Here is a 16,522-nt window from a genome sequence, read left to right on the forward strand (position 1 = left end):
CCAGATAGTGGGGTAGAGAAATCAGCATTTGAATGAACAAGGGTAAATTGTATACATTCCACAAGAACATTATACCAACACTGATACATTATTAATCAGTTAAAACCTTTCTAGGATGTGTCAAGTGGACAGTTACTGCTAAATACGACAGGTGATTTTCTTGAATGATTTCCACCTTACATTTAGGCAGGCCTACTCACTGAACCTGCAGCTTGCTATTTTCGTTAATATAGTTAGCCAGCCTGCTCCAGAGATTCTGTCTCTGCCTCCAAGTTGCTAAGTGATGGCAGCTTATAACCATCTGTAAGTCCAGTCCCAGGGGCCCAACACCTTCTTCTGCCTTCACAGGCATCAGGAATGCACAGGATATATATACATACATACAGGCGAAAATTTCAAACATATAAAATAAGACAGCCGCTGGCACCAGGGACTGAGGTATTGCTGTGACACGCCTGACCGTGCTGTGTTAGAGGACCATGGAGGACTCTGGGACTTTGGTGCTAGGTGACCTACCACCACCTGTCTGGCTTCTTTTATATGAGGGCCAAAGGCTGGTTTTCAATGCTTGTATGATAAACACGTTGCCCACTGAGCCATCTCTCCAGCCCTCCACCTTATTTCTTGAGTCAGGGTCTCTCACTTAACCTAGAGCTCACCATTTTGGCAAGAATGGCAGGCCCGTGAGCTCCTGCGGCCACCCGTGCCCCCGTCTCGGCCTCCTCAGCAATGGGGTTACGGACACTCACTATTATGCTGTGCTTTTATGAGAGTGCTGAAGATCTGAACCCAGGTCTTTGTGCTTTCACAGCAAACAGTTTATCCACTGAGCAACCTCCCAGCCCAGAGAAGTTATATTAATTCCAGACAAAAACTTCAGAACAAGAAAAATTATCAGGATAAAGAAGAGTGCTACATAGTGATAAGGCTAATTCTTTTTTCTTTATTATTATTAGTTATTACAATTTATTTACTTTGTATTCTGGCTGTTGCTCCCTCCCTCATCTCTTCCTGGTCCTACCCTTCCTCCCTCTTTACCCCTATATCCCTTCCCTAGTCCACTGACAGGGGAGGTCCTCCTCCTCTACTATCTGACCCTAGCCTATCAGGTCTCATCAGGACTGTCTGGATACTCTTTTTCTGTGGCCTAGTTAGGGGCAGGTGATCAAAGAGCCAGCCACTGAGTCCATGTCAGCCCCTGCTCCCCTGCTCCCCTTACTAGGGAACCCACATGGAGACTGAGCTGCCTGTCGGCTACATCTGAGCAGGGGATCTAGGTCCTTTCCATGCATGGTTCTTGGTTGATTCATCAGTCTCTGCGGGACCCCCTGAGCCCAGGTTTTTGGTTCTGTTGCTCTCGTTGTGGATCTCCTGTCCCCTCCAGGTCTTTCTATCTCCCTCTTCTTTCATAAGATTCCTTACACTCTGCCCAAAGTTTGGCTGTGAGTCTCAGAATCTGCTTTGATACCCTGCTGGGTAGAGTCTTTCAGAGGCCCTCTGTGATAGGCTCCTGTCCTGTTTCCTGCCTTCTCCTACTTCCGATGCCTGTCCTGTTTTCTCTTCTTAATCCTTATTAAGCATCTTGCGTAGGGTCCTCCTTGTTGTTTAGCTTCTTTAGGACTATAGATTTTAGTATATCTATCCTATATTTTATGACTAATATCCACTTGTAAGTGAATATACATACATACATACCATGTATGTCTTTCTGCTCTGGGTCACCTCACTCAACCTGATGTTTTTCTGGTTCAGAAGGCTAATTCTTAAATAATAATAATAACCTGTAATAATCCTAGACATAAGTGAACTCAACGATGGAACATAAGAATTCTTGAAAAACAATGACAGTTCAACATCCCTTGTCCATAAATCTAGGAGACAAGCAATCAGTAAGAATCTAGCTAAAGTGACAATCTAATATAAAAAAAAAAAAGCTTGATCAAATTGCATATATTAAATGATCCACCCAGGACTTGAGTTAAGGCTCATAGGTTAAGAGCACTTATTGCTCTCACAGAGGACCCAAGCTCAATTACCAGCACCCACATGGCAGCTTATAACCATCTGTAAGTCCAGTCCCAGGGGCCCAACACCTTCTTCTGACTTCACAGGCATCAGGAATGCACAGGATGTATATACATACAGGCAAAAAAATTCATACATATAAAATAATAAAATAAGACAGACGCTGGTACCAGGGACTGAGGTATTGCTGTGACACGCCTGACCGTGATGTGTTAGGGGACCATGGAGGACTCTGGGACTTTGGACTAGGAAAGCAGTTGGACCCTTTAAATGGGGCTTAGTTGCCAATCCCGGTAGAAGCATGGAAGACAGTGCTGAGGGAAACTAGAACTGTGGGGGCCCAGCTTAAGAAGTTTCAGAGGGGAAGAATGTTAATAAGTGGCCTGGAGACCATTCTTGTGACATTTTGGCAAATATGTGACTGCTTTTTGCCCTTGTCCTAGAAATCTGCCTTAGGCTAAACTGCAGCATTTTGAATTAACAGCATTGGCAGAAAAGATTTCAAGGCAGCCTAGCATTAACTGTGTCACACAGTCACTGATGGTCACTCGTACGCAGATCTACACTGAATAGGAGCATATGGAACAAGGAGAAGTGCAAAATGTACAGTGTGAGAAGACAGAGAGAAAGAGAGCGCACCACAGGAAATGTGATAGAGCTAAATCCAGTGCTCAAGGCGACACAAAGTTTAAAGAAAAGCCTGATGCTAAATGGAACAAAGAGAGTGGTGAGCTCAGGGCAAGACTCCACCCAGCTAAGCTTCCAACATGTGACAAGGAATTTTTAAAAAGCTTGGGCAGTGAAGAAAACCATCTACAACAGAAAGCAGCTGCAGATGTAATGGAACAAGGGGCTAAGTTCCATCCCCATCAAGCAGCAGAACTTGTTGGCTTTGACCACATGGTTCTGGCTTTAAGAGCCAAGGATATAAGAAAAGGGTTGTTGAATCTCCCTCTGTGGCTAAGTAAAAGTTCCTGTGTGCCGGGGATGTCCCTGTGTGGAGGCCCAGAGAAGACATTATGTGAGGCTGTGAAAACAAAGCCTTAATTTTATCACAGACCTCAAGATGTTGGTGATGTCAGAGCCGTGGGATACCTTCCAAGGAGATCTGCTAACAGGGAGTAGAATCAGCCAAAGAGAAGTGTGTTACAGTCGACAAAGATGAAAGGAGATGGAGATCTGAAGAGCCTTTTGACATCAGACATGGAGATGAAAATTTGCAGTTTTTTCAGGCTGGTTTTAGGTCTTGCTCTGGTCCATTATTTCCTCACTATGCTCCTTTTTCTCTCTTTTGGAATGGTAATATATATCCTGTGCCATAGTATGTTGGAAGTATGTGATCTGCTTTTTCATTTTGATTTTATAGGGCTTACAGTTAAGAGACTGCCATGAGTCTTGAAGAGACTTTGAACTCTGGAATTGTAAACACTATTGAGACTGTGACAGACTATGGGGATTCTGAAGCTGAATGTAGTTTTGCACTGTGATGTGGCTCTAATCCTATAGAGACTGGGGAGTAGACTGTGGGGGGTTGAGTAAGAATGGGCCCCATAGTCTCATATATTTGACTGCCTGGTCTCCAGGGAGTGACACTATATGAAGGATTAGAAAGTGCAGCCCTGTTGGAAATATGTCACCGGGAGGCTTTAGAAGCTCAAGCCAGACCCTGCCTCTCTTTCTCTCCAAGCAGATCTGGATGTAGAACTCTCAGCTAGTTCTCCAGCCCTATGCCGCTTGCAGGCTACTATGCTCCCTGCCATGATAATACAGGACTAAAGCTCTGAAACTATAAACAAGCCTCCAATTAAATGCTTTCTTTTATAAGAGCTGCCTTGGTCATGGTGTCTCTTCACAGTAACAGACCAGTGACTAAGACACCCAGGGAGTTCTTAGGAGAATCCTGCCTGCTTCTCCCCCTTTCTACACTGTTTACAGTTCTTTTGGTAGCTGCTGCTCATGTCTATTTTGTGGTTGTGTTTAGTTTTGAGGCACAGTCACAGTGAATGGCTAATAGTAATGGATGGCTAAGAGATCTGGGCTTTGATCCAGCTCCTTCCTCTCTGTCATTGGAAACGTTCTTGCCTTGGTGTTTTGTGTATGAATGGCAAGAACCCCAGGACTTTGTGATCACTAAATACGAAAGATCTGTGAAGTGCTTAGAGCATAAAGCGTGCATGATTAGCTGGGTGGTGGTGGTGCACGCCTTTAGTCCCAACACTCAGGAGGCAGAGGCCAGCAGATCTCTGAGTTCCGGGCCAGCCTCTCCTACAGAGTGAGTTCCAGGATAGCCAAGGCTACACAGAGAAACCCTGGCTTAAAAAACCAAAAGAGAAAAAGAAAAAAGAGTACACAATTAAACAGGAGCTTCAGATAGTTGTTTCCCTGCCTTTCAAAGCTAGTGTGTGGTCTCCCTCTACTGAGCTCCTCAAAACTTAGTCAATTCAGTTAAACATTAGGATATTTTAGGAAGCAAGAATTCATAAGAAAACATCAGAAGCCCTGTAGCGCTTTTCCCATCGCTGTCTTATATGTCCCCTCCTAGTCCCCTATGCTTGCACATTTAAACAGGAAGGATATCCTCCGCACAAAGAAATGCCTTTTCTTTATAGAGGTTGTGTTCAACTCTAGAGGTCCAACTGGCCTTCCTCCCAAACCCCCATTTGGATGGCTCCTGGCACTAGTGATGGAGCAGAGAAAGAGGGGAGGGAAGAATTGAACAGAGTTGGGAGGAGGTATGGGAGTGCCAGGACAGTAGGGCAGCATACAGGGACTCTAGGCACAGACCTTTACAAAGTAACATCAAGTATTTCAACACACATGTCTGCTAAATGAATATCAGCTTTGGCCCTCCCTCATGCTTTTTAAATATAGTTTCCTAAAGCAGGCAGCCTTCATTCAGCTCCAGCCAAATGTCTTACACCAGCTGGAACTTCTAATCTTTCCAGAGAAGCCAGAGATGCAGATTTCTGTATTGACTCCTTAACGTTGGCTCGGTGATTTTGGATCTCTGTGTAGGCCAAACACTATATCCCAAGCATCACAAAGGCTCACATCGTTCTGCTCAGAAAAGATTTGATCATTTGATAGTCTAGAGGACAGACCAATAGCCAGTTGTAGAGAGGGCTTGTATGCATGGTGATCCAGTTAGTCTAAAGTAATGTTTCTTGTCTGCGTGTCTCATCATTTCACCCTACTAGGCTTCCAGGGTGAGGATTTGTCATCCTCACCAAGCGTCTCCATCGTCGTCTTTTGACTGACTCATTGCTTTAAAGCTCTTTTGATTGATCTCTGCGACTCAAGTGAACATATGACCATCTAGGTGCTGTACCCATTTCAGCTACGCTACCCTCTCTCCTTATAATCAGTCCTGCCGCCAGTACCTTGCAGACAGTAGGGAAGAAATAAACCCTTCTGGAACTGAACCAACCTGATCTGCTACAGAGAAGTTAAAGACTCAGTCCCACGTTGGAGAACAGCGCTGACGAAAACTTGAACTTGCAAGCACCTCCCTGGGAGACCCATCTGGGAATTAAGTTCGCAAGTCTGCTGTGGCTGGCACCTCGCTCTCCGTCTACCTTCTCAGTGCCAACAGGATCTTTTGCATACTTCCCAGAACAAAGAGAAACACAAAGGCAGAGGCTAAAATTCCATCTGATTCTTGTGCTGGAAAGCAAACTCTACCTGTCATCTCTTTACCTTAAAAAAAAAAAAATCCAACAGTACTTAAAAAATAGTTATAATACCAATAGCAAACAGTTATGAGACTGGATATAGCTAAAAATAAATGAATGCGTATGTGTGACATGGAAGGAGAATCAGAATGGTCCAACAGAACAAAGGGGACAAGTGGGGTGGGGGAGGGGCTGGAAACATCACTATAAACTGACACAAAAATATTCTTATACAATACAGGACCACGTAGACTGAACACATTAGATTGTCATTTTATTTAAAAAAAAAAGCTGTAAAAACTGAATAGTAAAACGTCATAATCGGAAGAATTCGTTTATATAATAATAAACGATGACTTTTTCCTGTGCTATCATAGGGATATCATTCAGTTTTAGTCACAGTTAATCAAATTAACAAACATCTGTTCGTCACCTCCCTTAATCATGGTTAGATTTTTTTAATCGATTCTTTAATTTAAATAAAGGACACACACTAGACTAGTGAGACAGTTGAGCAGGTTAAAGAAAAAAAAAAAAGAGGTGGCGGCAGCCATGCCTGATGATCTGTGTTCAAATCCTGGGGGCCTATGGAGGAAGGACAGAACAACACCTTTGCCCTCCACACAGGCACTGTGCCGTACACATAGAAACACACAGCAGATACAGAAATTAACAAGTGAATGTGTCACAGAAGTAGCGGTGCTCATTTGCAAAGAACCAGTGTACATAAAGTTGAAAGAAAGCTTTCTTCATGTTCCTCTTCCCCTTCCTCAGCCATCCCATACCAAACTGCAATGACTGTTAAATGTTGACTCACCGTATTTCTGCCCACTCTAAATACACACCTACCCACGTTTATACATGTATCACAAGAACCTTGTGGTCACATCCTACACTTCTTTGACTTTATTTTTCCCCTTCCTGTTCAATAAGTTCACATGCTGACTGGGCCTAGTCTCTCTTAAGACCACTCATGTGTTTTCATAGTGTTAATACACTCTGACAGCTTCCCACTCGAGAGCCATTAATATCGCCGGTTTTCCGCCACACACTACGCAGCAGCAAATAGCACCAGTTTAGGTTTTAATCTGCTTTTCCTTTTCACAGGACTGTGGAAGCTGAAGTCATTGCAGAGTCTGGATCTGTCATTCAACGGGATAGTTCACGTCGGGCTGTCTGATTTCCATGGCTGCCTGCAGCTGAAGACCATCTATTTAAAGAAAAACAAGATACGCACGATCCACCCAGATGCCTTCAAAGGGCTCAAAAAATTACAGGTTCTAAAATCTTTCTTACAACTGTCTTTAATATACAGGCTCGTGGCCAACTAGATTAGAAGGCTATTTCCTCTGTGTGCAGGGGTACAGGCTGTGTGCAAATAGTCCATTTAAGACCTCCTAAAACAACTGAAGTCTATTGCTCAAAAATTAAAGACTACAACAATGGACATAAACTCAATGAGAATTCTCAGCAGCAGGAATTCACATATTAGGCTGGATATGGCTACGTTGATAGAGTGCCTGCCAAAATAATGCACACACTAGGTTCCATCCCTAGCATTGAGCTCTGTTCTGGGGGGGGGGGGGTCATTAAGTTCAAGGCCATCTTCAGCTACATATCAGGTTCAAGGCCAGCTGGCATGCTAGAGACCCTGTATAAAAAAGAAAGGAAGGAAGGAAAAAATGGCATATTATCTATCCAAATCAAATTAATTCAACCCCAAGTCTCTATTTTCCAGCTGGCAGGAAAGTAAATATGTTATTCAAGAGTTTGAAACCAGCCTGGTTTCAAGCCTGGTAAGGAGTTCCAGGCCATCCAGGGTTACAGAATGAGACACTGTTGTAAACAAACAAACAAACAAACAAATAGCCACCTACCTAGGCTGCAAGTTCAGTCAGAGGCGCCAGGACTCTTGCACAAACTGGAGCACTGGGGGGTCTTTCTGAGCCACTGTGGCCAACGCTAAGACGTCATCACCAAGTGGGCTGCTGCTGGCCAGGACCCTGCAGTTTTCATGTCCAAAGCCTACATGGGCAGTAAAAACAACAGTGATGATAGGGCACACATGTGGCCACTCACCACAGGCCACATGCTATTCTAAACACCACTGCCACCCCCAGTGGGGCAACTACGTCACATCCCAGAGCTGTGAGCCTTGCAAGGTGTCTCCCTGATGGGGCTGGAGTTGCGGAACCCTGCAGTCCCATTCTGGTAAGCACTCTTCTCCTCAATGGGGACGGTGCGATGGCACCTGTCAGTGGCCCTCAGCTCAGACACGGCTGAGGGGCCACCAGTGACTCTGAGAGACTCCTCAGCCCCCATCTCCATAACCTCCAGCACACACGCCCATCCTCTTCTAGGTCACTGCTGCTCGCTACAAACAGGTGGGGCACACGTGCAGTTTCAAATGCTCCAGTGGCCAGACTTTAAAGATGAAAAGCATGCACCACTCCTCCAGCGGACAGGAGTTCAGTTCCCAGCACCCATGTCAGGTGACTCACAACCAGCTGTAGCTCTAGCTCAGGGGTCAGAGACTCTGTGTGCACCGCACGCATGTGCACATACTTACACATAGTTAAAAATAATAAAACACGAATCCTTTTTTAAAAGGGGAAGAGTTTCCCTTTAATACTGTACATTATTTAACCCATTATAGTATCTTTTACATGTATAAGTAACATAAAATTATTATGGCAATAGTTTACATTCCATTTTTTTTTTTCAAACAAAGCCTTCAAGCTCTATTGTTTTTTATCTCTGTATTTTAACGCTCAGTGGCCATAGGTGGCCAGTGGCTATCATGTTAGGCAGCCTGGACAAGGACAGCAGGCACTTCCCCAGCATCGCATAAAGTGTAATTAAAGATGAGCCTCTGCCTCTCATTTCCAACCTTAACGGCTACGGGAACCCTGGTGGAGTGGAGACTGGGGAAGCAGTGATGAGGTGGGGCTCTCACCGCCTGGAATCCAGCCCACTAGACTCCACCAATTTCAGCCTCATCACGGGCAAGCTACCATATCTCCGGCTCTTAGGCCCCCATTTGTGTAACGGTGCCTTATGAGAATGACAAGCTTAACTGTGTGCACAGCACACAGAACACAACCTGGGGCGACACAAGCTCTCCTCTAGTATACAAGTCTGCCTGTGCCCCTCCTCTTGCTTAGAACTCGTTCAAGGTTTTCACAGCCAAAGCCTGAACCCCGCATGCCTCTCCAGCCCCAGTTCAAGCTGCTCTCCCTTGGTGCATTGCTGTCCCCTTGCAAGTTACTGTCCTGCCTGTTTGCACTCCGGTCTCCTCTGCCCCCAACTTGCTCTTCCCCTTTACCAGAAAGAACCAGGGCTATGTACCCTTCCAGCTTTGGTTGACTGGCACTTCCTGGAAGAGGTTTTGCTTAGTCTCTCGGTTCACAAGCCTTCAACGTGGCTGCAAATTTCCTCACTACGGTGGTGCTGGCAGGGTTGAAACAAAGGGGTGGATACTGGGTGAGGCTCCTGAGTAGCTGTGTTAGTTGTCAATCATGACTGCCACAGCTCTGTAGCTTAAAACCACACACATCCATCACCTCACAATGTCTGTGGGGCAGGGATGCAGACATGGCTTAGCTGAGAGGCCTCCTCCTCATGGTCACTCGAGAGACTGCCCTGGCATCGTGGTCAGAGTGTCACCTGAAAGCCACACTAAAGGGAGAATGGTCACCTAAGCAAGGTGGGCAAAACTTCCTTAGTGGGCAGTTGGACTGAGGGTTCAGCTCTTACCAAAGCTGTCTGCCCTCAGGCTTCTGCCCTTCTCCAGTCTCTCCATGATATAGCATCTTGCTTTGGAGGCAGTGGTCTCGCTGGCAATCTCTGCCCTGTGTTTTATGGAATGCCGCTATGAAGGCGGCATCCCATTGCTGCCGCTGGAGTCAGCTGGCTGGAAACCAAACCGCATATTGCATCTATACTGGAGAGAAGAGATTGCTTAAGGGCCTGCATGCCAGAAGGTAGCGTCAAGGGGGACCACTCTGGAGTCTGTCTGCCATGGCAGTTATTAGAGCAAAAGAGCCCACTTCACTTGGCTGTGCTCCCCATTTCAATGGCAAGATCCTTGCCTTAACTAGTGTGTACTGGGCTGTGGGTGGTGGATTCTTCTGTATGTGGAATTTGTCCCGTGTGTTCCTCTCTTGTGCCTTTTATTGTACCTTGTGAGTCTTTGAGGCTTAAGGATAAAAAAAAAAAATAGCATAGGCAAGCTATAAATGAGCTCTGAGCATGTTTGGAATACAGCCGTAAGCCTCAACTCACCAGAAGTGGGAATATTCATCCAGTCCCCTGCTCCGGCGTCTCCCTTCTGTGTGGTTGGCAATAACTCCAATCTCTGGCTGTGGACCACGATGAAGATGTTTGGTTCCAGAAAGCTGAATACCACAGTGGTTGCCTTTCTCCCTCCAGAAGACGAATTTCACATTTGCACCGTTGTGTCTATCTTCCCGTGGCGGCACCTTCCCAGAAGCCGAATAGATTTTTAAAACATAAATCCATCAGTGTACCTAAAGTGGACGAAATAAGCTTCACTGACATTTCAAATTAGCTTTTCTTTCCTTAATCTTACCTCGTTCTTCTTAGACGTGGTGATTTGTGCTGCAATACATTGCCTGTCTCCCAGGCTTCCTGGAATATACGTCCCTTTCAAACGCTGCAGGATGGGAATTTCTTTCGCTAAGTTACAATTCTGTTTTCTTCTTTTCTTAGACATTATTCTTCCTGAATCATTTCATTCATTTTCTTTCCTCCAGACTGGCTTTCCGTTCCGTGCTTTGGAATTTAAAAATGCTAAGATGCAGCCGGGCGTGGTGCCACACTCCTGTGATCCCCCGCATGAAGGGCAGTCAGAGGCAGGTGGAGCTCTGTGAGTCTGCGGTCAGCCTGGTCCACAGAGTGGATCCAGGACAGCAAAGGCTACAGAGAGAAACTGTGTCTCAGAAAACTACACACACACACACAAGTCTACTCAGAAAACATGATAACTTGGTGTGATGCTGAGACAAGGCACCCAAGGGAGAAGCTTTTGACCCTGAGTAACAACAGGCCAAGCAAGAGTCTCTAAATACCTCCTTCACACCAATGTGATAGCTCGGAGAGGGAGTGCTTTGAAGTGAAGATACATAACTCCAAGGTCAGAAATCACTGCAAGTTTGAAATTTAATTATTCAGCATTTCCATTCGTTGTTGTTGTTTGAGACAGTCTTATGCAGCTCAGAATGGTCTCAAATTTGGCATTTTATCTAACCTTTATCTTTCGATCCTCCTGCCTCTCACTCGGAAGTGCTGGGATGACAGCTGTGTGCCACCACAGCAGATTTACGCTCTCCGTTCTGTACTGCGTGCCTGTTCTGATACCGACCCCTATGCCTGGCCTGTGTGGGATACACTGTGCGGCTTAGCCGAACTTCTTCCTCCGTGAAAGGGGAACTGTGGGAGTTGTTGGGAGAGTGAGGTGCTATATACACAGCATACCAGTGCAGCGGTCGCCACGGCCACACCCACCGTGACTTTCCCTGCTGTCTCGAGCACTGCCGTGTCTGGCCTGCCACTTGTGCCACTGGATCATTTCTGGCCCCTGGTTCTCCATGCATTTCTAACTCTGCAGAATGAGTCATCTTGCAGATGCTCAACAGCCAGCCAGAAAGGCACAAGAAAAAAAAAGTATGCTACTATCTGAGTTAACACAACCGCAATTCTCCTGGGTTCCGTGGCCTCGTCATTCACCATCCTTTGCTATTTCCAAGATGACCATGTCTTGAGAAATCCTTGACCTGGCTCCAAGTCTGAATGATAATAGCATGTGAGTCTGGGTTTTTGTCATAGGTTATAACTCATAAGAAACAAAGAAGATGAAATGTCTGGAAAGCTTTTTATAAGCATCTAACCCATGTAGCAACTCTGGGCTCACAGAAAGCAAACAATTGCCAAGACACAGAGGCTCTGTGGACAGAGCAGGGATTCAAGCCCAGTGTTCACTGACTTTTCTGCCAGACCTGAATTTGTATTGCTTTTATAGAGTTAGAAGTATCTCTGTGTAACGCCATGTATGTGTACAGATATACATATATACATATACACACATATATGCATATGTGTATATATACGTATATATGTGTATATATGTATATATACATATGTGTATGTATGTACAGACATATGGAGTTACATATATATGCAGTCATAAAATATATTTTTTAAACTTATTGTCTTTGTGAACAGACCAACCTACATTTGTTTCTTTTCAAGCAGGTGGTAGACCTCAGAAGCAATGCGCTGACCACCCCTGTACCAATTGTGGCCATTGTTCTAGAATTGCCCCACCTGAAACTTGACTTGCCTGATAACCAGTCACTATGTGGTGAGAACAATGCCAGCTTCCAAAACATCACCTCTGTGTCCTGGAGGGAAAAGTGGAATGCCATCTGCAATATGTCTGTGGGTGAGTGGACTCTCTCTCTCTCTCTGAAATGGTTACATTTGACCTGTAAAATGCTATAAAAGGACACTTAAAAGTAGCAGTCTCTTGAAAAGCAAGGCTATTGGTATCCACCTGTCCTAGTTGTTGTTCTATTGCTCTGAAGAGACACAAATGACCACAGCAGTTCTTACAGGGGAAAACCTTTCACTGGGGCTGGCTTACAGTTTCAGAAGTTTAGTCCATTGTCATCACGGTAGGAAACATGATGGAGTGCAGGCAGACAGGTGCCGGAGGAGCTGAGAGTTCCACATCTGGATCCGCAGGCAACAGGAAGAGAATTCCACACTGGGCCTGGCTTGAGCGCCTGAGACCTTAAAGCCTTTCCCCAGTAATACACTACCTCCACCAAGGCCACACCTCCTAGATGCGCCACTCCCTATGAGCCTACGGAGGCCATTTTCTTTCAAAAATCTCACCACCTCAGCCAGCACTGGGCTGAGTCACAGGACCATAACTGACACTCTACTGTTTTCCTTAGCTCCTGACAGTTTTCTTCACATGGTCAAAGAGACATACACACGAAACAGCTCTTTAGCTAGAAAAGAATTTTGCCTGGAAGCTCCCAATGTACCACACGTTCATCCCAGTTCTTGATGATCTATTAAAGAAAGGGCTGTAGAATCCGAAACATTATTCCAAATGCTTCCTAACCTCTACAGCGTGACTTCCATGTAGAATACATGCACACAGATTTTCAAAGTAAAGTTTCATCTGATTTGATCCTTACCCCTCTCCCACAAGCAGATTATACCACCAAGGGAGACAAACTGAGAAGCGTTTATCCCCTGCTATCCTGAGAACAATGTTTAGGACAAAGGACCTGGGCTCTGACCTTTTTGGGTCTGCCCTGAAAGCAGAGTCATGGCCATGGCTACCCAGTCTAGAAGACATAGTCATGAAGAATAGAGAAGTCATCAGACAGGACTGGCACTCTGAGCATATAGCGCAGAAGAGAAGGCTGGGTGTTTTGCCGTTTTCCAAAACTGGAGAATAATATAATCTAATCATATAATCTAATATAAGCCTACAACAAGTAAGGCAGAAGCAGACGTAATAGAGGGTTAATAGAATGTTCTAGCAAGTTTGAAATAGTTAAAGAGTGTAGAGGAAGGAGAAGACAGGTGTTAACCTTCTCATCTGGCTTTTTTCTCCCATGGGTACCAAGCAGACAGGAGGCCTCAAAAATATAACCTCTGGGCCTGTGAGTAGCAGACCTATGTCTAACAGTCTTATGAAGATGTATTCCATATACACCCTATGGGTATTGAATAGGAATGAATGAATAAGTGAGTGAATGAATGAATGAATGAATGAATAACATTACTTTTCACCTGATTATTTGCTTGAAAATATAGCTAGATGAAGATTGAGGAGGGCTCACAGAAGTTCTGAAAGCCTGGCATCTTATTCCAAGCTCTAGTCAGTGTGTTTTTCCATCTCCCTCTTGCAGGGATGGAGAAACCTTATCTGGAGACTCCTCGGATCAGAATCTCTAGGGACACACACCTTCCTCGCACGAGTGACTTGAAAAGCCTCATCCAGAGCACAGCAGAGAGGCCCCAGGAAGGGACGCACACGCACCGCTCTACCCTGGGAAAGGAGGCACGGGTTGGCTATGGTGAGCTCGAGGAGATACGGCCACAGCCCTCCGTAGAACTCAGAGACTCCCAGGACGAACATGTCACTGACAGAGAGGACGGCAATCCCCCGAACCTTGTCCTGGCTGTCTGCCTGTCAGTGTTCATCACGTTTGTGGTGGCTTTCTTCCTGGGGGTTTTTGCTAGGCCCTATATTGACAGATTATGGTCACAAGGAGGTCTGAAGAAAAGGCCTGGCTCAGATAATGCCTATTCCAACGAGGGCTTCTATGATGACATCGAAGCTGCCCAACATGTCCAGCACCAAGGGACAGAGCTGCGCCAAGCTTCCCACCACCTAAATCTTTACGAGAACCAGAACCCTTCCTGGCTGACAGAGCCAGTCCCACATGGTGCTGTGTTGCAAAGGATGCTGGGAAGCAGCAGAGTGGCCCTCAGTAGTCAGCAGAGCCCAGTGCCATGCGAGAACAACCCTCGGCTGAGAAGTGGAGATGGCAGCGTGTTCCCAAATGGCCATGCCGTCCACACTGCACTCCATGGACTTCCAAATACTGATACTCACCAGCCGAGGTCAGCCGGGCAGGATCGCGACGACGTTCTCAAAGAATCACATTATGACACGGTGGCCCAGGAGTATTCGTCCCTTGACGATGTGATGGATGGATCTTCCATTGCTGGCCCTCTGAGAGCTTTCCCCAGCTCCATCGACAATGGGTGGGGTGAACTGCAACCGTCACGGTCAAGAGACGCTGTAGCTTCCTTCTCCAACACTCAAGGGGCTGGGAACAGTAAGGAAAGGGGGTGCCCTGAACCTCTGGGAGCCATGGGCTCACAGATGGAATCTTCTGAGGAAAGGCAGGCAAGCAGTTCCATTAGGGAGCTGGCCAGACAGCAGCCGTGCCTCCAGGAAGCCGATGCTGAGGAAAGGCTTTCCAATGTCTACAGTAAGGTCCTATACGATGACTCAGGAGATATAGACCTGCGCTCCCTTATGCCGCGATGGGGCGCTGGCCTTCGTGTCGCTCCTGTTCTAGAAGAGCCTGTGCAGGGAGACGCTCCTTTTGACCCTCATTATGATTTGGAGGCCAACTATGAGTCTGACTCAGATGAGGGCTCTTTGTTTACCCTCAGTTCCGAGGGTTCTGAGGACATGAGGGGCTTGACGGAAGAACAGGCATCTGTTGAGAATGGTGGGTCCAGTCAGACCCTCCCCAGCAGGACTTTGGAAGAATACAAGGACAATGTGACAGCAGCAGAAAGTGCTGAGGACGTCGCCTTACAGAGGACTCTAGAGAAATGTGAAACTGGGGAAGCTCAGTTTGGAAACCCTCTCATTTCTGGTCCAGACTCTTGTTTGTGTGAGACACACCTGGAAAGTGGCTCTAACTCCATTGGCCCTGAGAATATATCAACCTGGATCCAATCCTCAGGCCATAAGCTGTCACAGCCTGAGACCCAAGGCACATTTGGACATGACAGTGACATGGGGACCCAGTCTGAGTCAGCAAACTGGCACTACTCCCTTAGAGACCTGGAATTACCAAATGTGGAAAGTTTGCCATCACCATCATACTGTGATGGTGATTCCTCAGATTCTGAGGAGCACTCCACCAATGAAAAGTAAACTCTGGTAAATGGCAACCTCCCATAGCTGGGGGACAGAGCTCTGTTGGTAGAGCATTTGCTCGCCATACATAAAGCCCTGGCTTCAATCCACAGCACTACATAAATAATATAAACTGGGCACAGTGGCACATACTGGCATCCCAGTACTTGGGAGACAGAGGCAGGAAACAGGCAGTGCTGTGCCCAGTTCACAACCCCCAAAAGACCAGGAATAGACTCTGCTGTAAATACATGAGTTTTTTTTTTTTTTTTAATTGTATACGCCTTCGAACACAGGATGCAAACTTCCTGTGGAAACAGGAGAAGAATGCGGCCCCTCGGTCTAGGGGAACAAAGTTTTTATAGGGCAAAACCGCAATGATTGGTCCACTTTAGGCGCCAAGACAACAGACAGTTCTGGCCTGGTCATATGGGTCGGTTTCCTAGCAACTGTATAACTAGTGGGCGAGGAAAGATTGCATTAAGCTGGTTTCTTTTCCCAGGTGTCTGGACGTATCTCCACTGGGCTGACCTTAGTTCAGCCTTGTGCTTTAAACTTTAAAATAACAGCCACTGATTTTGAATCCTTTGGTCTCTTAGCATGAGACTGAAACAACTTCTGCGGGGTGGGCAATAGAATGTTCTGGCAAATGTGGGCCCTACTGCTCCAACAATCAGCGCAAGACAGATGTCAGACATCTACATGACAGGACCCAGCCTCCCACTCGGATTCCAGGGTCACATCCTCAACTGCAGTTACCCAAATCTGCACAGTCATCCTGGAGCCTAAACACCATCGCTTTTCTTCACAATTATGAGCTCCAAAGTCCACCTGTTAGTCAACAGTATCCTGGTGTCAGTCCATTAAACCCATTTTACAGTCTTTAGTCTTCTCTTTCATTTCCTTCATCTGGAGAGCCTCTAACCCAGTGGCTCTCAGCCTTCCTAACCATGCCTCGTGGCGTGGCGACCCTGCCAACCATAAAATCATCTCATTGTTACTTCATAACTGTAATTTTGCTACTGTTATGAATCATAATGCAGATATCTGATCTGCAGGGCACTAATATCTGACCCCTGTGAAAAGTCATTCAAACCCCCCCACCATGGGTCACGACCCA

The 16,522-nt window shown here is 46.1% G+C and overlaps 1 protein-coding gene across 3 annotated transcripts in view; it reads left to right on the forward strand.

The window, feature by feature from the left end:
* Positions 1-16,284, forward strand: part of Lrrc66 (leucine rich repeat containing 66) — a 28,746-nt gene extending 12,462 nt beyond the window's left edge. For all 3 annotated transcript variants that reach the window (XM_055629259.1, XM_055629260.1, XM_055629258.1), the window contains exons 3-5: positions 6,804-6,973; positions 11,970-12,159; positions 13,649-16,284. In XM_055629259.1, coding sequence (XP_055485234.1) covers positions 6,804-6,973; positions 11,970-12,159; positions 13,649-15,420 — 2,132 coding nt within the window. In that variant the 3' untranslated portion in view covers positions 15,421-16,284. The remainder of the gene's footprint in view (positions 1-6,803; positions 6,974-11,969; positions 12,160-13,648) is intronic.
* The last annotated feature ends 238 nt before the right edge of the window (positions 16,285-16,522 follow it).

This window comes from Psammomys obesus, unplaced genomic scaffold (genome assembly GCF_907164565.1).
Source record: "Psammomys obesus unplaced genomic scaffold, mPsaObe1.curated_primary_1811, whole genome shotgun sequence".
In the NCBI taxonomy this organism is placed as follows: domain Eukaryota; kingdom Metazoa; phylum Chordata; class Mammalia; order Rodentia; family Muridae; genus Psammomys; species Psammomys obesus.